A 24,572-nucleotide genomic window follows, 5' to 3' on the forward strand; every position below is an offset into this window, starting at 1 on the left:
TTTGGGAAACACTGATTTAAGACATACAAATATAAATCTTTAATTAAAAGGTTGGAAAAGTTTAACAAATTAGTTTTGACGGGGACCCCAAATAAATCTCCCACAACCCATCTGCTGGGTCCCAGACCCAGTGTTTGGGAACCACTGGTTTAAAACATATAAATATAAATATTTAAGGTTGGGAAAATTTTACAAATTAGTTTGAGGGGGCCACAAAAAAATCTCCTGTGATGCATTAAGACCTGGTTTTAGGGTTAGATTAAGGGTAAGGGTGGGCTAGGGAATTTCTGCTTCATCAGCCATTTTGTTGTCATTTCATTCTACCCACATGTGATTCATACGTGTATTTTGATGATTTATTTGGGTAAAACTGTGATTTTAATTTTAAGAGCAGCTCCATTACAAAATAAAACAAACAGAATATGAGCTTTCATTGTGGCTGTGCTTGATTTTAAACGGTTTGAAGGGGCAGAGAAGACGAAGAAGAAGGCAGCACTGATTTTTGGTTTTTGGGGCGACCATGACAGTTCCTTCCTCAAAGCTGCAGCAGCCTGCTCTTCTGACTCTCTGCCGCCCTCTTATGGCACGCTACTGCAACTCCATGTCCTCATGCTGTGACAAAATAAAATAAAATGAAAAATTAAATTAGATAAAATGAAATAAAATTAAATGAAATAAAACCTCTGATCTTCCTGCAGTGACCTGAAGCTGCGAGTGCGCATCCTCATCGACGGCACCCTCCTCATCTACCGGGTCAAACCCGAGGATGCTGGGAAGTACACCTGCAGCCCGAGCAACAGCCTCGGCATCTCGCCCTCAGCATCGGCCTACCTGACTGTTCAGTGTAAGTGTTACTGTGGCAACAGGAGTGGAGTGGAGTGGAGGGGAGGGGGTGGTGAAGGAGGAGCAGCAGCAGCAGCAGCAGCAGATAACACAGCAGCCTCCATACTGCTGCTGCTGCTCTGTCGCCAGCATGCAACGTAACCTTTCCACAATTTCAAGGTCAGACGTGGCAGACAGAACTCTCTCTCTCTCTCTCCATGATTGAATTATTATCTGACTCTTCAGCCTCATTCCAAACATGGAAACGGGGCCTTGTCCCTCAGTCTCCATCTTTCCCCCTCCCTCGTCTCTTTCTTTCTCCCTCTCTGTCTCCTCCAAAATCTCAAACGCTGACCTCCCTGTTCTCATCAGCTGCTGCTCTCTCTCCCGCTCGCTCCACCGTCAGCCGTATGTGCGCACGTTGAGCTAATTTGCTCCCAAGTTGCTGCTGGTCATTGATTACTGTGCTACGGTATGAGAGAGGGAGGGAGGGAGGGAGGGAGAGCTGTGGGATTTCACAGCACTGCAGGCACTGATTTCATCACTGGCCTCAGACTGAGCAGACCAGAAGGAAAAACCGGCATCCGGGACAATTCCTGCAAAGACTGACTATGCAGGGTTTCGTGCAGGTGCTTGAAATCCTTCAAAGTGCTTGATTTTCAGATGAAATGCTGGGAAAGTGACAAATCTGTGAGACTGCCAGGTGTAAAAACTGTAGTTGGTTCACTACATGAAGGAATAAATAAGTCTCTGGGACAAAATACACACTTTCAGTCTCCTTTAAAGGTTCCACTGTGTGAAATTTAGGTGATTTTTATTTTAATTTTATAGACGATGAAGATAAAAGGAAATAGTTATACTTGATTATGCACTTAAAGTGAATAATCACCTGCTGGTATGCATTGATAAAGCACTTTAATGAAAGACAACAGCTGTACATCAGAGATAAATAAACAAAACATACCAAAAAAGAAAACATGTGTCCAGGAATATCACCGCTAAAATTTCCAGAGGTAAGATAGTAGGAAATCATACAAAAACAAGAAAATTGGAAGACACTTTTTCCCTTTGGTTCTCAGGAGGATGTAGAAACATGAGACCTGAAACCAAACAATAAAAATAAACTGTAAAACAACAGAACAATAAAATACCGTTTTCAGCTTCTTAAATGTGAATCGTTTCTGGTTTCTTTGCTCTGTTCAACAGCCTTTAGCTTGTAGCATGTCTCCTAGCTATATCATGCTAGCATGGAACCCCAGATGAGATCCTTTAAATTATGCTAACAGGAGTTCTTGCTAACAATTAGTCAGTTAAAAGATTAGCTATCTGTTCATGAAATCTTTCTGAAACTGTGTATCCTTTAAAACTGTTATTCACTAAACAGATAAATGTGAAATTTATAAAATAATTTATTGATTGAGTCTGAGCACAGCTTTTACAGCCTTTAGCTTGTAGCATGTCTCCTAGCTAGGTCATGCTAGCAGGAACCCCAGATGAGTCAGCTAAATCTGACATGTTTTGGACCAAGCAATAAATGGATACATCAAGGAAATAATCAACAGGTTATTGATTATGAAAATAATCATTAGTTGCAGCCCTAGTTATGTGTTAGTTAACTCGGTGATCGCAGGGTTTGGTCACTTATTAATGACGGACTTCTGTTTTAGGCAAAAGTGTATTAATCGCTAAATGTGTATAAAATCTGTATACATTTGTCATTTACACACATTTTTATTTACAGCTGTACGGTCCTGGAAAATCATAAAAATGTACCTTGAAAGTGCTTAAAAGGTGCTTGACATTGGAAAAAAAGTATGAACACTAACCCTGACTGAGCTCATATCATTGTTTTAGAGTCACTCCCATTAAAGTCATACTAGGATTAAAAAAAAAACTAAATATCCAATACAATTAAATACCAATAACAGTCATAAAACAATGTTTTTGTTGCTCTTTTTGACTGAGAGACACCTAGTGGAAGGTGGATATTTTATTAAATGACCAAAGGTAGATGGGAAATACAGATACAGACAATTTTATATGGTTTTAAGGGAGAAAATAAATATCCAGAATCAACCACAGTCCTGTATTCACATTTGTATTTTGGCGTCCAGATCCTGCCCGGGTGATCAACATGCCCCCGATCATCTACGTCCCTCGGAAGCTGCCTGGCATCATCCGCTGCCCGGTGGACGCCAACCCACCTGTGACATCAGTGAAGTGGGAGAAAGATGGCTATCCTCTGCGGGTCGAGAAGGTCAGTGTCAACATTTGCCCCAAATGCACATGAATACGGATAATCGTATAAAATCATATAAAACAAATGTTTAGCTAAAGTTCATCCCATTGAATACAGTAAAAAAAAAAGGCACAGTGTCCAATGTACAGCCTTGTAGCATCTCTCCAAGCTATGTCATGCTAGCAGGAACCCCAGATGAGTCAGCTAAATTATACTAACAGGAGTTCTTGCTTGTCAGTTGCTGAGCATGTATGCGCTCCATGCGCTGGACAAAATCCCCGTCAAAGTACCACGTCCGCTTACATAGTGTATGTCTTTGGACATAGCAAGTATTTCTATTCCTCCAAGTACCGCTAGGGGGAGCTCACTACCACAGTTTGAAAGCCATCATTAACTCGTGATTCGTTCATTTTTAAAAATATTCATGGGTTTCTCTTTCAGGACTCCCTGAGTGTGTGTTATTGTTCATGTTTTCATTTTTCGTGTAGTACCCCGGTTGGAGCCTGATGCCAGATGGAAGCATCCGGGTGGCGGAGGCCACAGAAGACTCCCTGGGCACCTACACCTGTGTGCCTTACAACGCCCTGGGTACCATGGGCATGTCCCCCCCTGCCAATTTGGTGCTAAAGGTACACTCCTGCTAATGTTTGAGTCTCAGTTTCTCATTTTCTGTATGTTTAAGAAAGTGTTTATTCCCAGAGACATGTTTTCCAGCCCTTTACGTAAGAGTTTTTAACCCCTATGAAACCTTTAAAAAGACTAATAACAAATAACTTTGTTAGCTGAAAACTGTTCTAGAAACTATAATTAAACATTATACATGATCATGAGAAAACATTTTTTTTAGGTGTTTTAATTCCCCCTCAAAAAAATTTGATGTAAAAAAAAAAAAATGCAACATTTTCCATGTACTCCATGATGGTTATACTTACTTTGGATGGATAATACAGTCACTGATTACCAGAAACATTGATTTTTTTGTTTCCTTTATTATTTTTTGTGTAGTGTCTAATACTCCCACTCAGCACCTTAAGTGCCAAAAATGTCCCATCTGTATAAACAGCAATCAAACAACAGTTAGTTTTTCAGCACCCACCCTGATCATTAAAAAACAAAACTAATTGATTTTCAGTATTTCCTGATTGGACCTGCACAGGCCATTTACAATGCAACACTGCCACCTGCTGGCTCTATGCCAAACTGAAGAAAATGGATCAAAAATTATGACAAATAGTAAAAAAAAAGGTATACATTTATTGTGAGGTTCTCCCGACAGGCAAAACTATCAGACAAGGCTGAGGGAGCGTTTATGTGTACACAGCAGCAGATCTGGGGTGGGCAGAAACGAGAAGAAAAGCTACTGAACGATCAGGTTTTTGTCAGCAGTAGAATTCTCTTCTGAATCGTTTTGTGAACTTTTCAGTCAAACTCCTTCTTGATTGCTGTTATCTCACTTTGCCTCCAACTGTCTCGACATAAAACAAATCACTTCCTGTATGCAGTGTGGGAATGTCGCCTGGTGACACGCGATCTAGAGCACTGTGTTAGCTCATTTGACTACATTTAAAAGTTATGTATTTTTGCTACACTGCCTAAAATACCTATAAAGGAATTTCAAAAAAGTCACATACTACAGCTTTAAGCACAGAAGAATTTGCCTTCATTCCTTCATGATGCATTTTCATCTATGTTTATCAAGGATCCCCCTTACTTTAACGTGAGGCCTGGGGGGGAGTATCGTCAGGAGGCTGGCAGAGAGCTAGTTATCCCCTGTGCTGCTTCTGGAGACCCTGATATACCATCCATCACCTGGAGAAAGGTGCAGTAAAGTGATTGAATATCTTTTCTGTCATGGTGAAAAACTTGTAAAATTATTTTACTGAAAGTAAAATTTTTCTTCAAAATTTTGTTGAAATGTCTATTGAAGGTGGGGAAGCCGAGCAGGAGTAAGCACAACATCCTCCCCAGTGGCAGCTTACAGTTTGTGTCCCTCGGCAAGGAAGACCACGGAGAATGGGAGTGTGTCGCTACCAATGTGGTCACTAGCATCACTGCCAGCACGCGTATCCTTGTTATCGGTATGAACAAATTCCCACTTATTTTAAATGACTGATCTATCCGATTGGAATTCCGGAAGAATTTAAAGCACAGGATGAAGTTGCAGCCGGTTTGGAGTCCATACTTCCGTGGTTTACAGTTAACAGAAATATAAATTAGCATTAACTATGTTTACTTTAGGAGACAAGGCGAACAATGACATGTACAACAAGTACAATGGTGTGGCAAAATAGCTAACAATCATTATTTGGAATGGAAAAACAAAAACATTTGTTTGTTTCCCCTTTTCTGGAGATATATATGTATAATTAGCCAAAACAGCGTCAAACCAAATCGCTAGCAGCCTCGGCTGGGTTCACTCAGGCTAGCTCATGGCCGAAAAATAGAATAAATACTGTTTTTAGTGAATATATTAATTTTTTTTCCGCTTTCTTTTTGAGTTAGTTTTCTTTTCCTCTGCAGAGGAGGTGACTCTTATCCTTCAAACTCTTTACTTTGACCCAATTTCTGCTTCAGCGACATTAACATATCAGTTGATTATATCTGTAATAGCTTTTAACAGTTGCATTACAGTGTGTGTGTGTCCACTCCTCCTTTTTAAAATCCTGTCACGTCAGCCTGTGTCTGTTCGGTCAAGGACGTCTTTTTCACTCCTACACTGATTTGCTGAGATGTTGACAAAGACAGGGTCATGCAGGTCCAGACTGTGCAGTGTGTGTTTGTTTTGTTCTTTAGCGTTCACTCACAGAAGTCGCTACGTGTTTAAGTCACAGTTCAACGAGCATCGTAGGAAGTTTCCAAAAAACTTTTCCCGACCAATTTAAATGTGAAATAAGTCTTTATTGTCCTTCCACACACTCGTTATTATGTCACTGACAGTGTTTCGACTACAGTCCCATTCAAAGGTGACCTGCTGCTAATTTTTTTTTAAATTTGGCACGGTCCAAAAACACAAAGAGGGGATGATTTCCTTTCCTCGTCCAAGCATCGTGTCACCGTTTTGGCCGACTCCCACAGTGACCACTTGTGTGTGAGCACACAACAGGATGTTGGCTTAAAAAGTCTTTCATTATTTATTCATTATCATTAACCCTTAGCAAGTCAAATGTGGTCGAGGACCAATGTTGTTGTAAGCAACTGAAAATTTGGGCCAAATCATGGTATCTTCATTAGGTAAAAGTGCCTCAAAAACAAAAAAAATCCACATTTGCTGCCTTAAGCTAACAATAATGTGGACGTTGTGCTTCTTATTTGAGCCTAACATATGATAATAGTTATTTTACGGACGTTTACTCCCCAAACCTGGTTGTCTCCATGACAACAGTAGTGTTTTTAATTTTATTTTTATTTTTCAAACAAAACATTTAGTTCAGGTTAACTGTCAATTCTATTTTTTTCCAGAATAAAAGCTCTGAAAGTGATTTCATGTAGTTCTGTTTACGTTAAAGCTCTCAAAAAGTGGAATTTTAAAGTAGTTTTCCCGCCAATGTCAAATTTGTTGGAGCACTGAGGTCACGCCTTTTGATGTAGAGACAATCCTTTGATTGCTTTTAATCATTAACTTGTCTAGAACATATAGGCTGAGTTTGACGCGGCTAGCTCAAACATGCTAGGACGAGTTTGTTCAAATGACTAGCCATTTCTGACTTCTGACTGGACGGAGCGAATGTAAGTACATTCAAAATTGGAATAATGAGAGCAACGATTGCACCAGGTTTTGTTGAAATCGATAAAATGCTAAATAAAATTTAGCATTTAACGCAAATTTTGGCCACTTTCCCAAAAAATTCCTCAAGAAACCTCGGAGTAAGCCAGACGAATTCACCAAATTCGTCCCAATCCAACGACTTTTGTCTGACCATGACCCGACTTCTGGGTGCGCTATAGAGCCCTGGGGCTATGAACGGGATTGTGCACTATGCCAGTATCACATTTTTCGCCTCCGTGCCAAATTTCAAGAGTCTTTATGCACATTAACCCCCTCAAAAATTAGCGCAACACCGGAGAAAAATAATAATCACAACAGGAACAATAGGTCATGCTCGGGCCCTAATTAGAGCATAATAATAATGGTGAATGTATGATAATAATAATAGCCTCGAAATTGGATCTGGATCCTGCAACCTTGTTGTTATAGTTTTGACCGAGCAGAAATGACATAATGTGCCTTTAAAACTTGAACTCAGAATTAGCAGTTATATATATATATATACAATTTAAATGTTAACACCTCTGTAGCTTTAATTACTGCGAGTGATAAAAAATAATAATTATAAGTGCGTTAATGTTTGATAAGAAAATTGCTACTTGTGAGATTTTAAATGTGTGTGTGTGTGTGTGTTTAATCCACTCAGGAACCAGCCCACACGCTCCAGGAAATATCCATGTCTTACCCTCAACCACCTCTGCCAACGTGTCCTGGGAACCAGGCTACGACGGCGGCTTCGAGCAGACTTTCTCCGTGTGGTACGGTCCAGTGTGAGTGCTCTTCACTTCACCTTAAAACATATTTTAAAAGATCAGAATATTTTTCAATTGAATACTAAATGATTTCTAGCATAGATTTTATATGAAAAATGTATGCATTTTTCCCAGTATAAGAAGTAACAATGAGCCACCAGGGGATGACTCTGCTGGTCGCAGAAATAACTAATTGTGAATGTAAGTCTGTGAGAAAATGAACGTACAGTATAACTAAACACTAAACATATTTCTTATTTAAAGGAAACTAGACGTTAAAATATGGCACTTATGGGTGAACGCCAGTGTCAATGAGAGCTGGAATCGTCCAATAGGAACGTCCGGTTTCAATAACATGCCAAGACACATGAAGACATGGCGCCGGACAAATAAATAAATCTGTAATAAATGGTTGCAAATATTCAGCAAATTTGTTTGGGGGACCCAAAAGTAGTCTCCCATGACCCATCTGTGGGTCCAGACCCAGGCTTTGAGAACCTCTGTGTTAGACCATTACTCTCCATTTTTTGCAGTCTCATATTTTAATCATAATCTTATTGATTTTGTTTTGTTTACGGTGATCAGGTCAAAGAGAACAGACTTCGGTCCTCATGACTGGCACTCCATGCCGGTCTCTGGTGCTCAGACCTGGTTGCTGGTGCCTGGGCTGGAGCCTGGGACTGAGTACCAATTCAGTGTGTTGGCGCAGAACAAACTGGGCACCGGTCCGTTCAGTGAAGTTGTGACAGTCAACACTGCAGGTGGGTTCACACACACACACACACACACACACAGGGCCACATACAGGCCTGGTATATATACTGCAGCAGTACAGTGTTGTACTGTTGTACTGTACTTTGTTATTTATATTTCTGGCAACTTTCACTTTTACTCCACTACATTTCCTCTAACTACCAAATAAAATCAGAAGAAGAAGAAGAGTTGGTATTATGGTCTGTATTTATATAGAGCTTTTCTAGTCTTGATGAGCGGCTTTAACCTTACAGTTTTCACCCATTCACATGCTGCATCATGGGTGTGTCTTTGCTCAACGACACATGTAAACGAGCAGAGTCAGGAATTGAACCCACAACCTCACACTCACTCATTCACTCTCAGACACTCACTCACTCACTCACATTCACACGCTGCATCATGGGTGTGTCTTTGCTCAACGACACATGTAGACGAGCATAGCCAGGAATTGAATCCACAACCTTCCAGTTGAAAGACAACTCATAAAAAGCTCAAACTAAACAGAATTTTAAATAAACACATAATTACAATATAATAAATCATTTTAAATGAAGACATAATTATAATAAAATAAATCATTTTAAATAAACACACGCCGCCCTGTTGAAAACCTGAGATACTAACTAATGATGTGAAAGATGGCACCGTTCCATTTAGGTGTGGACCTTTAAAAACCAGCACGGACAATAGAGACGGCATTTTCTTTGTCCATGGTGTTTGATCCACCTGTGTTTGACTTGTCCACGTTTCTTTGTGGTGAGAAAGGAAAAGGAAAAGAAATAAGTCTGAGATCTTAAAATTAAGCTGCTACAAGATAACGTGCTTTAAAAAAAATGTTAAAAAAAGGGAACAGATTAACATGTTTTAGATTCCTGCGTGTTTTAAAACCGCGTCACGCCTCAAGGGCGTCGCTCTGCCGGTTCAGTCTTTGTTCCGCCGCGTTCACAAGCCCAATTTAAAGGTGTGTGTGTGAAAAACTGGTGACTCAGCAAAACTGGGGGAAGCAGTAAAGAGAGAAGAGAGAGTGTGTGACTTAATTTGCAGAAAGGACAAAGGCGTGAACTCTTGAACGGCGGGTTCCCAAACACTGGGTCTGGGATCAACAGATGGGTCGCGGGGGAATATTTTCGGGTCCCCAAGTAAATTTGCTAAATAGATTTATGTGTTTATGTTTAAAATAAAACTAGTTTTTTTCTAATTTACCAGAACATTTCTTGGAAATTATTCATTAACCAAATATTAGGTTTTACAGTTATAGCCGTAAATTAGTTAACACGTACTAATTACGTACAAATTTGTTATTTGTACTTCTCTGGTATGGGATACAGACATAGAGACTCTAGAGTGCTTCAGTAGCATTTCTATACACACAGATACAAAAAGTTCGTACAGCGCTTCATGTCCATATTCCCGTCCTGTTCCATTAAAGTCTTTCGCTTAAACCAACTGTCATAGCGACCCCTGACTCACACACGTATGATACCTGTTTTTCTAGAAGTCATTTTATCGTTTAAAGTTGTTGTCCTGCTGCCGTGTAAAGCTAGCTAGCTACTGACCAGAATCGCCAAATTGGAAGTCTCGCACAAAAATAATGACGGATGTCAACTTACATGTTTGTGCGGAAAATAAGGTTGATAACAATAAGAAGTAGAAGCTAATTTTCCCGATTACTCTTGTAACCAGTAGAGTCGCCCCCTGGTGGCTAGTAGTAATTCTTATCTTCTGGTTGGTTCGTTGGTTACTTGTTTCTTCTGAAAGTAAGGTCTATGGAAAGTTTGGGAAACTGCTCTTGAAGATGTAATAATGACCTGGATGAATTTCATTTGGGTTCCTCAGGTTCTCCTCTCGGTACCCCAGAACCACTGGTGCTTCTTACTCCACCACGGTGCCTCACAGCCAATCGCACGCAGCACGGTGTCCTCCTCACATGGCTCCCGCCGGCCAACCACTCGTCACCCGTCGACCGCTACATCATGGAGTTTCGTCTCGGGGAGAGGTGGGAGGTTCTGGATGACCTGATCTCGTCCACGGAGACCGAGCTCATCGCCAAAGACCTCGTTCAGGTCAGTGACAAATCCACGTTTTCACCAGCCTGACCAGTTTTTGTGACGCTATAACTTTAATTTATCACCTGTGTGTGTGGACAGGACTCCTGGTATGAGTTTCGAGTCATGGCCGTCATGGACGACCTGATCAGTGAGAGCAGCAACGTGGTGGGCGTGTCCAGCACTGGTCAGTTTACGTTTCTTCACAGTAAAATGAACACAAAAGAGTTTTTCTGAATTAACAAGATAATTTTTCAAAAAAGTAAATAAATTTATGAATTTCTTTTGCTAAATTTAAATTCTGCTCTATTTTTCTTAATCAAAGAAATTCCTTTCTTTGTAAAACATACATTTCTGGTGGAATCGTTTAAAAATAAAGTCCTGCTGTCCTTTTCTTAATTAAACAATTTTCTCCTGGGGTTTTCTGAAGTAAGTTAATTGCTGCTGTATTTTTCTTAATTGATGAGTTCAATTTCTTCTTTTTTATGGAGTTGACATTTTAATGCACAATTTTTTCTGAATCAAATAGTAAATAATGTGTTTCTCTTGCGTACAGAAATGAAAACAGATTTTTGTTCTTTTGTTTCCGAACATCGTCAGATCCCTTCCCTCCTGCTGAGTTACCTGAAGAAGGCCTGGCTCGGCCCGTGGTGGCCGGCGTCGTGGCGACCATCTGCTTCCTGGCAGCGGCAGTTTTGTTCAGCACTCTGGCGGCGTGCTTCGTCAATAAACAACACCGGCGCAAACTCAAACGTAAACCAGGTCGGTCTCTAAAGTAACGTCCGCTCTCGTCATCCATCCATGTTTCTGACTTTGTCCTAATCCTGCGTAGAAGAAAAGGCTTATATTTATAAATAAAGGCATATTTTTTGTCCTCTCAGATCCTCCCTTGTCGGTGACACACTTCAGGAAAAGCATCGAGTCTCCGTAAGTAAAGACAACCTCAGCTGCTGCTGTCGTTTACCTGAGGACGCTGCTGCTGCTGCTGCTGTGCATCCTCTCTCTGCACCTTTTATAAAAATCTGACCTCATATAAATGCTGTAACGAGACACACATTTTAACTCTTAGAACACAAAAATGTGCAACATAGAGCGTCTTATATCCTTTTATTCAGCACAACCTATAAGCAATCTAATGGAATTATAAACAGTATATATATATGTATATTTTCCTGTATAAACACACCTGAGCAAAAAAAAAAGTCCTGAAAAGGTTCAGAATCTGATTGAATTTGTGGAATTTGGAAATGTGTCACAGTTCAAAGTTTGCTTGGTTTGAACAAAAATAATAGAAAAACATAAAAATATGGGATATAAAATGAAACAACAACACATAAGAAGAAAGAAAAAAACACATTTAGTCAAGCTTGAAGGTGTGACCTATAAAAAAGAGCTGCAACTAACGATTACATTTAGAATCGGGTAATATGTCTATTAATCATAAGTTTTCTTTTGTCTATAAAATGTAGGCAAATGTTGAAAAATGCAGATCAGTGTTTACCAAACCTGGTAATCACATTCAGAGATTAGAAAATATTTACATTCAGAGATTAGAAAATGTTGGTGTTCAGAAATTAGAAAATGTTCATATTCCAAGATTAGAAAATATACCCATTCAGAGATTAGAAAATGTTGACATTCCGAGTTTAGAAAATATTCACATTCCTACATCAGTGTTTACCAAACCTGGAAGTCTTTTCAGTTTTAATGATTTTTTGTGAAACCAGAAAATATTCATTTACATTCAGAGATTTGACAATGTTGGTGTTCAGAGATAAGGAAACGTTCGCATTCAGTTATTAGAAAATATTCACATTCCGAGATTAGAAAACATACGCATTCAGAGATTAGAAAATGTTGACATTCCGAGATTAGAAAATATTCACATTCATACATCAGTGTTTACCTACCTGTGCCACGTGAGCACTAAAGCCTGTGGTATACTTCCGTGCACACATGACCGCATGACCCTGGTGTACTCGCGTGTCGGGGTCCTGTAGTATCCCACTTCACCAGCGAGTGGCGGTACAAGTCTGAACGCAGGGAATAAATCGCATTCCTACCAAAGAAGAAGAAGAAAATTATGCTTCAGCTGAAAGGTCCGTCGAGCAGGGGAGTTGGGGTGTCGAGGCTCAGATGACTATCCTTGGCGACTACTTCGGGGCTTTTACTCCACCTACTGGTGGGACAGATGTTTGCTCGCGGTTCTTCAAAAAGAAATATGACACAAAATTGTCTATTTTCCAGTAAAATGAAGAATAAGTTAATGTTTTATTTAGTATATTTATTATATGAATTGTTTGAGGTTGTTTTCAGATGGTGTAGAGAATCATGTGCAGCAGCAAATTCTCTGTCTCAGATGACGGAGAGTTAATAAAAGCAGCCACGTCAGCGTTTTTCAGACATTTTTTTTGCCAAAGCTGCAGAACTCTGTGTGTGTGTGTGTGTGTATATCGATTTCTGATCCATCTGTGTTCTTTAACCTCAAACACTGTCTGCTTTTCTGCATGATTCTCTGTGTTAAACGATGCACATTTAATGTACAGTTTCAGCTATGTGTGTGTGTGTGTCTCTCTGTGTGTGTGTGTGTGTATTACCTGTGTACAAGTGCGTTTCAAATCTTCAGAACGATCTCATTTATGACAATAATCTGTGTAAATCCCATTTCAGAGTAAATGTTTGACTTCAGGGGGAAAATCATGAGCATCAGGTGCCTTTGTCTATTTTTGTTCAAATAGTTCAGGCTGTGGAGCTGCACACTTAACAATATAATTAAAAATATAATATGCATTATATTCAAAATAGTGCTAAGATGAAAGTTTTCTTATTGGACAGAATGCAAATTAAAGATTACATTTTTTTAAATTAGGTACAAACCCCATATCTAGAACAGTTTGTACACTTGAAAAAAAATGCAATAATTACTAAATTCTATTTTTGTTGAATGAATTTAACCTTTTTCCAACAGATAAGAGCACAAAGAAAAGACTTTGAGTGTTTTCTCTGACAAAGCTGATTGTATATTTGCAAATTTAGAACAAAAAAATAGCACATGTGAGGTTATAAAATTAATAAAATAAAATAATTGGGATAGTTTGGAAGACTGAAAAGTTTGTTCTGGAAAGTTCCACAGTGAACTGTTAACAGGTGAGGGGATGAAAACTGGAGCAGCTAACAGACGAGCTTTGGATTGTGGAGACGCGTTTTTCCCATTTTGCCCTTTTCATTTTTTGAACACAGACATTATTTCCTGCACCAAACACAAAACAAAAAAAGAGAAGGAAATCTTACCTGAGATGAACTGAAAGACAGTAGAAACGGGTTCAGACAAGTCCAAATTTCTGTTTTTTAGGGGTGATCTAATGGTAACGTCAGAATATACGTGCCAAAGACTGTTTTCAAGAAAAGATACAAAATCTAGCATGTACATTAGGAGAACACTGAAAATATTTTCTTTGTGTTAGCAAACTCAAAATGGAAGACCCAAAAGCAGATCTTTCTACTCTGGAAAATATCCACACAAAAAACGTACACGATAAAGGCAGCCTGTAGGGTTAATAGCACAAAATCAAAAACCAAAAAATATTGGTACGATATCAAAGAAACTGAATAGACCAACTGGCAGAGATCCAAGGGGCGGGCATAGCAACAAGTAGCAGGTGCAAACAGTAAGGGCGGGGCCAGTAATCAGGCCACAGGTAGAAAATAATCCACTTCCTGTTTCGTATTTTTGGAGTGTTTGTTGCTTTTTTTAGAAAGTGTCCCAACTCATCTCTAAATGGGGGTTTCATTAAAATAAGAAGCAAAAACGATGAGTTGTATCAGTTATGAATCATATCGCATTTGTACATGTAAAGAAAGTAATGTCAGTTTGACTGTTCGGTGCAGCTCTACCAGGCAGAGTCAGGGCGTTGACACTGACCTGTGAGTTAGTGATAGTGACTTAGATAAAGGTGAACCAGGCCCGTGTCGTTTGTCTCCCACCGCAGGCCTCCTCTCACCCCTTTGCCCGGGGTAGAGCCCTGCTGGGACGAGCCTGCCAGGAGCAGTTTCATGCCCCCACCCGCCAGCCCCTTGTGAGTGTGCTGCACTGCACTGCACTGCACTGGCTCGGCTGCATGGTTAATTAATGCACTGCACACAAATGATCAACGACTATTGACAAGGATTATTCTTTTTTTTCTTTTTTGCGAATTCAAACGCTGGTCCTGTTGCATGCACTTTCACATGCAAACCACAGGGATTTTATTAGCATCAATTCAGTTGCATGTAACAGTACAACACTGTATATATGCACTCTTTAGGGGCCTTTCACATGTGCACAAACACTTATCTGACTAAAGCTCCAGTTCCTAATTTTTTGTTTTGTTTTTGCTCTATCATTTTTTGTGTTGTATCCAATACTCACACTCACCACCTTAAGCGCCAAAAATGTCCCACCTGTGTCAACAGCAATTTTTTTTATTTGAAATTATTTTCAAGCAAAATCATTCCCGATCATAAAGATAATCATTTTTAGTCTTTTCCAAATAGATTTCACAGGCCACTTATAATATAACAGTGTCCCCTGCTGGATTACTAGGGAATTACATTTATAACTAAGCGAGGAACCTTTTAGTTTAAAGCCGCAGTGCATCATTTTTTTTCTTTTTGCGCTATTACTTTTTCTGTAGTGTCTAATACTCCCTCTCACCACCTTAAGCCAAAATGTCCCACCTGTATAAACAGCAATTTCACTTTTACCTGAAATCTTTTTCAACCAACATCATTCACACAATAATTTTTAGTCTTTTCCAAATAGAATTTCAAGAGCCATGTATAATACAACGCTGCTACCTGCTGTATTACCAGGGAATTACGTCTATAACCAAGAGAACAAAATATAAATTTGAGGTCAGGACCCCCAAATGAAAGTATAATAACATGGAAAGTATGATTTTATTGTTCTTCTGACAGGTGGGGCTTATATCACCCCACTTTGTATTCAAAGCTGCAGTGCGTCTTTTTTTTTTCTTTTTGCTCATTATTTTTTGTGTAGTGTCAAAAACTCCCTCTTACCACCTTTAGCGCCAAAAATGTCCTACCTGTTAATGTGAATTAAAGCTGCAGTGCGTAACTTTTGTTGATTGTTGATTATTCTGAATCTGTTTGATCTTCATAAACAGAAACAATGTAACATTATTTATTTGCTGCATCCTTCATTTGGAAACAGGTTTGTCAGACCTGACTGAGGGAGCGTTTGTGTGTAAACAGCAGCAGAGAAAAGGCGGGTGGGGACAAGAAGTGCTTACGAAGAAGCACTGAATCTTTTTGTTGACGCTGTTTTGTGTTTTCAGTTATATTCTGTTTGCAGCCATTGTCCTTCACCTGCTCAATGTTGCCTCTGTCTGTCTTTGCATAAAACAAATCAATGACTTTGTGTCTGTGGGCGACATGAGATCTAAACACAGCTATATTGAGAAAACAGAGAGTCATGTGAAGTGACAGACTTAATCGACTCATTTTACAATGGTTTGAATGTAGCAGGCATTTGTGGACAGAAATGTGGACCAGATTCGTCTTAGCAGATATAAATTTAGGTTTGAAAATTTACGCACTACAGCTTTAGAGTCATCTCAGCAGCTCCCAGGTTGTGGTTGTTTAGCAACGACTGATTTGACAGAAAGCATTTTTTATGCTTTTTTTAGAAGATGCATGTGAATGGTCCCTAATGTAAATATATACGTGATGTATTCACTGATCCGGTAAATGTCCACTCTGCTGCTCCTGGTGTGAGAAAATTGAGGCCTGGTTAGATGACATCTGCTTTTTTATTTCGCTCACGTCATAATTTGGTGCAGCATATGGAAATTTGATCTCATGCTGACAAGAAGATTAAAGGTTCAGTCGTTAAGTGTTTTCCGGTTACGTCATTGTTCCTCCTCTCGTCCTATCATTCTGGCTTGATTCATTAGCTGCCGTCATAAAATGGTCATTGTTATAATACCCTTCATTATGGCTGTGTGGACAAGAGTGCATTGGCTTTGTATCGTGTCAACTGATCAGTGTAAAGGGATCTTTCAGGGTTTTTTTGAAGTGTGGTTGTATGGGATTTTGACAATGCACCTCAGTTCCCATAAAATCTACACCACCTTAAGTCTACAATATCTTAAGATTATTATTTTTATCACTTATTGCTCACACTTAGACAGCCTCTTTCTAGCTGGAAACTGAAGTTTGATAAACCACTCATCCTCCTGCACCAAACCCCGTAGAGAATATCTGTGTTTTTAAACTGCAGCAACACAGGAACTGCTTATTTATTGCTGTCTTATTTGGTAAGTTTGTGCCACTACAGTAAATCCAAATGAAGGGTTTCAAACCCCAAAGTCACAAGACAACACATTTAAAATTACTGACGGAGGCAGAAGTGAATCAACAACTCCTGTGTGCTGTGATGTAAAATCGCTGATTTTCTCTATGGACTTTGGTGCATTTACAAACTTCATTTTCCAGCCATAAAATGCCACCTAATAGCAAGAGAAAGTGACATATATTCTTAAGATTTATACAGTCATATCTTTTATTAGGTGAGCCTTTTGTTGAGTGGTCAAAATCTATTTTTCCTTCCCCTCCCTGCTGGCAGCCATGTGAGTGTCTGGCTCCCAGGTTGGTCCCTGGAAACAGTGGTGTACATGGTCAATACTTCATACAGCCACACTTAAAAAAAAAAAAATCAAACTTATCCCTTTAGAAATACTGATTAAGTTACAGCCTAAGAAGTTTTTCTATAGTTTTTAAATAACTTTTTTAACAAGCTTCCTTTGGTTTTGTTTTAAATCAAGCCAATTTGTTTTCTCTGCATTTATTTCCATTAGGTTATCATCTGGGAAGATAAGTCCAGAGAGCTCCCCTCCATCTCGTCCTCGCTCTCTTTCTTCGGAGGGTTCCCATGGACCAGGCCTTTATGTCAGGAAGCTGCCCAGCCCTCAGAGTGAAAAAGACAAAGAGCTCTCCTTCTACAAGAAAACCAAGCGTGCCATAGCCAGCAAGAAATACAGCGTTTCTAAGCATGAAGCAGAGGTCACCACACCTATCGAGCTGATAAGCCGTGGCCCCGACGGCCGCTTTGTGGTTGATACCAGCCCACCACCGCGCCGCATCCAGGGCTTCCCCTTTGCCGAGGAGTCTGACATGTACCCCGAGTTCCGGCAGTCTGACGAGGAGAACGATTTTGACCCCGGGCCGCTGCCACCCATCATGCCCACGCTGCGGCCCCAGCTCTCTCCAACATCCTCCAGCCTGGAGTCAACACAGCCCCCCACCTACAGCCCCCGCCTACACAGGGCCATGGAAGGTATGAGCTTTGCAGACAGTGCTCTTCACGCCTCGGGGCAGGCCCCGGCCTCCCGCTACAGGGGCTTCCCCCAGGGCCCGTTCTATGGGTATCTAGGCAGCCGTGCTGAATCAGGGATTCCACCACCATTCTATATGCCTGACATCAGCCCACGTAGCTCCGCTCTATCCTCCCCCCCAGGCACCGCCGAGGGCCCCTTCGGTTACCCGTCAATCCCAGAAGAGAGCGGGGAGCTGGAGCATCATCAGTACACTGCCTCTGGCCACTCTCTGTCTCACACTCACAGCCCTCCGTCGCGCTCGCCAGACAGCTGGCAGCCTCACGAGCTGCCCTTCCTGGGTCTGGAGGGTCCACGCTTCATATACCCACCTCATCATCCTTTACATCACCCCCAGGATCTCCCTGACCCTCCCCCTTACCCTCCTCACTCTCTTCCTCCTAGTCGCCTGCACCTCCCTTCCCTGAAGGATCCAACAAGCCCTGGACTCCTGCAGCTGGAGGTTCCTGTGGCTCCCCCTGGCAGAGACAGGCCCCCAGGGCCTCCGGTTAGGCGTTTAGCTATGCAACAGGCCCAAAGTCTCGGCCAGCTCAGACACACGTCCCACGGTGTGGGTGTACCAGTGTTGCCTTACCCCGACCCGGCAGTCCGTGCAGGGAGCCCAAGCACAGCCCCCAGTAGTAGTCCTCAGTCCTGGCTCAGCCCGAGGGCGGGGCGCCGGGCAGACCCCAGCCTCCCGCCGCTCGTCCTCCAGCCCTCTCGCCTCTCTCCGCTCTCCCAGAGCCCGCTTAGCACCCAGCCAGGTTCTCCAGACATTCTGGTGCGGCCTCCTCCGCGCCCCAGCATCCTCCGCACCTCTCGGTCTCTGGAGATGCCTGAGATCGGCCGGCAGCCCTCGGCCACTGTCAGTTTCTCGCGCAGGTCATCCCTGAGCGCCTCCCCCACTCAGAGCCAGGGCAGCATGCAGCCCAGCCCCAGTTACCGTGCCCACTTGTCATACGCCTCCACCGCAGCCAGTTACCCCTCCCAGTCCCCCTCACCCCCTTCAGAGGGCAGGGATGTTTTCGGGCAGAGGCCATCCCAGAGAAGGACAGAGGAGGAGATGCTGCCCTCAGAGTCCCCACAGCTCCAGATCTCAGCCTCAGGGTAGGTGATCCAACTCCAGCTGTGAATAGTCACACATTTACTTAAAGAGGAGACTTGTCTCCACATCTGCTCTTTAGTCCAGACTTCCTCCACAGTTTTAAATTCTCCCCATTTGAAGAAAAGTTGGGACACTTTCAATAGAAACTAAAATGTGTTATTTTGGTAAGAGGTTTGACCTTTTATTTTACAGACAAAATGGTGGACATTGATGTCTGCAACACACTCAGAAAAAGTTGGGAAACTACAGAGGAAACTTCACCACTGGGTCACCACACCATTTCTTTAATTACAATCATTTGGGAGTGATTCTCCTCTTCATGATGTGCTTTACACAAGTCAGATCTGGACTTCAGACGGACTAGTCAAAGCCACACATTCCATGTCTATGAAGCCACATGGAGTTCCTGGTCTTGACAGGAGCATAATGTGTCTCCAGTATTAAAATATCGTACGGAATAAATATGGTACCTTCATAGATCACCCATGGCGTGAGCACTGATGCTCCTCCATACCCACCACACACACTGGTCTGGAGGGTCTTTGGCAAGTAGAACCCGACTCTTGTTTTCCCAAAATCAAACGCAGGACGTGTTTCTACTGAGCTCAGGTCCTGAGAACTCAGTTTCTTAAATGCAGTGGTGGATTGTCTTAAAGGAATATTTCACCGATTTGCATTTAGCTTTGTATTACTCGAATAGGGGTAGTATTTTTTGTCAAGTCTCTCACATAGGTTGGCCCAAAATGGTGAGGTATGACCCATCCCTGCTTACAAAGGCTAATGATACATTCCTGTTATAGTCAAAAGTCGGAATTTCCGAGTTTCTAGTCAGTAGTTGGAAACTGGAAAGCCACCTCCAGTTGGATTTCCAACATGGAAAGTTGGAAGAGCCTCACAGACCCTGACATAGGATTCTAAGATGACTGCCAAGATGAACGTACCACATGTCTTTTGGTAGGTTCTCCCTTATACCCAATTTTCTCACCTCTGCTAATCGTGGAACCTTCCAGAACCTTCACACCCCTTTCATTCTTACAACGTTTACCAACTTTTTCTGAGTGTTTAACAAGCGTCACATTCTATTATATTTTATATTTTTGTAAATTAGGTTTGTCGGGAGAAAACGTTTCTGCTAATCTGTTAAATTAACAAAATTTAACAAATGACAGATTTTAGTTTTCTTTAAATTTTTAGAAAGCGTCCCAACTTTTTTTTCTGTAAATGGGTTTTTTTCTACTCAGGCTTAATTACAATGCATATCATATACATATATAAATATAAATACGCCGAATGCATGTAATTGCATTTAGCACAGATTTGTGTCAGTTCATAAAAAAAAAAAAACGAACACGTCTCAAAACTTTGATTTGACGTATTTTGGTCTTTATTATTTCATAGCTCGTATTTGATCTCATAAAATATTGATCGTAACTTTAAAAATTGAAGTCAAATTTGGACTGGAGGAAGATTTAGAGGGAAAAAACACATAAGCTGCTTAAACTGTGCCATATTTTTTTTCTGTCCCCCCATGAAACTTTGAATTGAAGCAACGATAACAGCTTGATATGAATCAAATTTGATTAGATTCATCACTGATTGAAAGCAAAAAAAACACGATTATGCTATCAAATTTACACAAATAAAACAAAAATGGTACCACTTTCTAATAAGGTCACACTTCTAAAGCTTTTAAAAGCTGTAAATTATGGTTTACGGTTTATGGTTTGAGTACATTATTTCCACATTTGCAAACGTGAAATATGTTATGTCTGTTAATGATTAATTGGCATTTATAAATATTGTACACATAGCAGCTGAGGCACCTTTGCCCTGTTATTTTACATTCTTAGCCGCAGGGGGCGATGAAATATTAACACGCCACAGATTTTTCTCGTTTACAAAGTGTTAGTCGCTCATAGCTGTTCAAAAAGGAATCTGTAGGCCATTTATTTACGTTCATTAAAGCCATTACAGTTGCAGCTCTTTGATAAATCATGAATAAATGAGTCACTTTTCTAATCTGTTAGTCTTTATGATGTTATTATGTCATTAACAGATGGCTCTTGTGAAAAAAACCAGGTCTGTTATCGTAAATCATGGTAAGTTGTTAATATTAAAAGTGATGTTGTGCGTATTTTTCCCTGAAGGTTTTTAATGTCAGACGATCCATTAGAGGAATTTCCTCCATCATTTAAAGACAAATCGAGTGTCGTCCTCAGAGACGACACAAGCCAAAGACACAATTTTTTATTATTATTATGGCCTGTGACTGTCCTCTAAAGCAAGTGCAGGTGATTTATAACCCATTCACTTATTATTCACATAATTGGTTTCTAAAATACTTTTTTCTTGTATCTATCGAACATTTGGCGTCAATAGTGAAAAATAAATGTTAAAACACATGAAAAGTAAAACGTATAGCAAGATTATTTTTACATTTTTAGTAGATATTTTCCACGTTATTACATCATACAACCTTATAAAGTTATTCTATTAGCAAACATCTACAGATGAACACATCAGTATAGTCACAGCGCCACCTACTGGCAACAGACTTAGTTTGATAAACATCATGAGATTGACGTGAAATTTTCAGGGGTGTGGTTGATAAATAATGTGGTTGGTATTTTAACAATCCACACAGTAAGGGATGTTTTTGTTTAAAGGAGCAGAATTTCAGGTAATTTAGTCCATGTTAGCATACTTAAGTATTTGTTAATTAATTGTTAGTCATCTCGTCTTTTTCAGTTTTCCACAGTGTTATCACGTTTCCCTAGAGTTGTACCTTCTGCTCTGTAAGTATAGTCACAGTGCCAAAGTCATTGCCGAAGTTAGCAATCGTAGTTAGCAACAAATTATAGAACTTTACTACTGAGGTAATAAAGTCCATGTTAGCATCCCATACTTAAGTATTTGAAAATTAATTGTTAGTTATGTCATTATTTTAGTTTTCCACAGTGTTATCACATGTTACAAATCCGGCTGTTTATTGATTAGATTTTTTACACTCCAGTCCAGAAGGTGGCGGTAATGCACCCCCAAAATGCTAATGCTAGTTAAATGCTCTATTCCTGATATTCAATAAGCTAGCTTGACTATTTTGAGCAAGTTGTCAACCGACGATATTAGAGATGTTCTAATATCTGCCGAAGTTAGCAATCATATTTAGTGATAAATTATAGAATGTTAGTACTGAAAGACAATATAACCGTTTTAGATATCAATATCAGAAGTTTTAATTGCAAATGTTACCTTACAAGTTTACCTTACTAAGTTTTCCAACTGACCACTTTGATAAACATTTTGAGATTGACGTGAAACCTCCAGGGGTGTGGTTTCCACTTGACAAACACCCAAGATTACACATTATTGGTCTACAGTGCCACCTAGTGGGTACAGAAAGCAACAGCAGCTCCTTTTATTGACTTATTTTCAGAAATTTAGTTTAAAAATCCATGTAGTAAGGGATGTTTTTGATTAAAGGAGCAGAATTTCAAAAACATGTAATTTGGTCCATGTTAGCATCCCATACGTAAGTATTTGTTTGTTACTTCATTGTTAGTCAATTTCATACAATTTCAGTTTTCCACAGTGTTATCATATCACGTATCACATGTTTCAAATAGGGCTGTTGAGGATTGAGAGCAATTCTAAGATTTTCGTACGCTCCAATCCAGAAGTTGGCGGACTTCTAGTGCTCAATGCTAGTGAACTGATATTGGTCCATGTTAGCATCCCATACTTAAGTATTTGTTCATTAATTGTTCATTATCTCGTCATCTTCAGTTTTTCCACAGTGTTACATCACATATCACGTGTTGCAACCTTTACAGACCTTTTTTATCTCTAATTTTTTCTCTAAAATGTTATTTATTATTGGACAAAAGAAGGATTTTCAAGAAATATAATATTTTAAGACAGTGTTAGAAAGCAATTACGCAATTCATTTTACCCATGTTATTTAAAACACATACACATAAATCTTAACCAAAAAACGGTTTTGAATATTTGTTTTGGGGACCCAAAAAAAAAATCACCCGCATCCCCATCTGTGGGTCCCTCCCCAGTCTTTGGGAACCACTGCTTTAAACCAGACTTACAGTATAAACCCCACCTTTTATTAGAAAGTGGTACCCATGATCTTACTATAAAATGAGGGATTACTACAGTACAGTTTAAGTATAAATATAAGGGATTTCCTTAGTAACGACGACAACAGCATTTGTGTTTAGACCATTTTTAGACACGATGACACATAAAAACCCAGCTGAGACGTAGACTCCGGCGCCCCCCTCACACTCACACTCACCTCACAACCCAAGACCGTGGCTAAGACCAGGAGGCAGGCAGAGACCTGATCCTGCACTGTCACTGGCCTTTAAAGGGAAAGTAGCTCATCATGCTGCTGCTGCTGCTGCTGCTGCTGTGTAGAGGGTAAGGGTCTTACCTCATTTGTTTTTGATTGATCTCAGCTATCTGGGCAGCGTTGTTGTGACCCGGCCCCCTACGCCGCAATAGGTAAGGGTCGGACCCATGTCTGAGAGGGGAGGGGCCAGCAGGGGGAGGGCTCTAATCACTCTCTCCTTTAAAGGGGAATGGCTTTGGGTTGTGCCTCTGTGCTGGATTCAAGTGAACAACAACAACAACAACAACAAGTCATGACGACGACTGTCACTGCACGATTTGCGCCGCGACCGGATTGCACATGCGTGAACCGGGCGCTCTCATCGTGGACGTTTTTGGTACAGAACACGACGTGGACAAACGTTGATATTTAAATAAATATAAACTAGGGATGGGACCATGAGAGTGAGTGAGTGAGAGAGAGAGAGAGAGAGTGTGAGTGTGAGTGTGAGAGAGAGAGTTTGTGTCTGAGTGAGTGAGTGAGTGAGTGCGTTGTCTTTCAACTGGAAGGTTGTGTGTTCAATTGTGTCCTTAACCCCCATGTTGCAGCGTGTGAATGGGTGAAGACTGTAATGTTAAAGCAGCTCATCAAGACTAGAAAAGCTCTATATAAATACAGACCATAATACCAACTCTTCTTCTTCTGATTTTATTTGGTAGTAACGACAAAAAAGACAGTTAGAGGAAATGTAGTGGAGTAAAAGTAAACGTTACAAGAAATATAAGTAAAGTAGAGATATAAAGTATTTGTACTGCGCTAAAGTCGCTGCAGTTTGTCCTCGTTGTGTCGCCGTAGCACCTCGGGCACAGATCGGGTCGCGCCGCAGATCGGACGGTGACAGGATGATAAACGATAACAGGACACATTTGTCAATAAAGGTTAAAGCCTGCTACGATGTAGCACGAGGCGCAGTGTTTTTTTTGGATTGTGGAGAAGCATTTTTGATTGCAAAGACAAAGCCTTGAATCACTAGAGGGCGCACATGAGTGAAAGACTGCAGTATTCCCCTTTAAAGTTGTGTTCCATGTGCAAAATGCCATGCATGCATTCTTCTAAACTTCTCTCTGCGACCAAACAAATAACAAACGATCCTCCGACTAAATTCTCTGTCACATCCGTTGTCCTGAGTGCTTTCGTCTTCTCTGTCATGTGACTGTTTCTTAATGGCCATCTCCCTCTTCCTGTCATGTGACTTGTCCTTTTTTAACGGCCATTCCCTCTTCCTGCCATCTCCTCCCGTCAGCATGGTGAAAGCCTCTGTACGCAGTGTTCATGTCGATCAGAGTGTTGCTGTGTTTACGGTGTTTTA

General features: G+C 40.6%; 1 protein-coding gene across 5 annotated transcripts in view; it reads left to right on the forward strand.

Moving 5' to 3' along the window:
- The window catches only part of igsf9ba (immunoglobulin superfamily, member 9Ba), a 77,287-nt gene that overhangs the window by 46,416 nt on the left and 6,299 nt on the right, over positions 1 to 24,572 (forward strand). Inside the window, exons 7-21 of one of the 5 annotated variants that reach the window (XR_009240875.1) lie at positions 699 to 844; positions 2,937 to 3,079; positions 3,550 to 3,690; positions 4,761 to 4,880; positions 4,989 to 5,139; positions 7,474 to 7,597; positions 8,165 to 8,340; positions 10,172 to 10,398; positions 10,483 to 10,567; positions 10,981 to 11,142; positions 11,262 to 11,307; positions 14,370 to 14,456; positions 17,238 to 18,860; positions 20,915 to 20,957; positions 23,331 to 23,376. Coding sequence is in view for 4 of the 5 variants with exons in the window: in XM_058633567.1 (XP_058489550.1) it covers positions 699 to 844; positions 2,937 to 3,079; positions 3,550 to 3,690; positions 4,761 to 4,880; positions 4,989 to 5,139; positions 7,474 to 7,597; positions 8,165 to 8,340; positions 10,172 to 10,398; positions 10,483 to 10,567; positions 10,981 to 11,142; positions 11,262 to 11,307; positions 14,370 to 14,456; positions 17,238 to 18,860; positions 23,331 to 23,376 (3,277 nt within the window). In the remaining variant the exon portion in view is untranslated. The remainder of the gene's footprint in view (positions 1 to 698; positions 845 to 2,936; positions 3,080 to 3,549; positions 3,691 to 4,760; positions 4,881 to 4,988; positions 5,140 to 7,473; positions 7,598 to 8,164; positions 8,341 to 10,171; positions 10,399 to 10,482; positions 10,568 to 10,980; positions 11,143 to 11,261; positions 11,308 to 14,369; positions 14,457 to 17,237; positions 18,861 to 20,914; positions 20,958 to 23,330; positions 23,377 to 24,572) is intronic. The other 4 variants (XM_058633568.1, XM_058633567.1, XM_058633565.1 and 1 more) reach the window with 4 other exon arrangements.

This window comes from Solea solea, chromosome 7 (genome assembly GCF_958295425.1).
Source record: "Solea solea chromosome 7, fSolSol10.1, whole genome shotgun sequence".
In the NCBI taxonomy this organism is placed as follows: Eukaryota; Metazoa; Chordata; class Actinopteri; order Pleuronectiformes; family Soleidae; genus Solea; species Solea solea.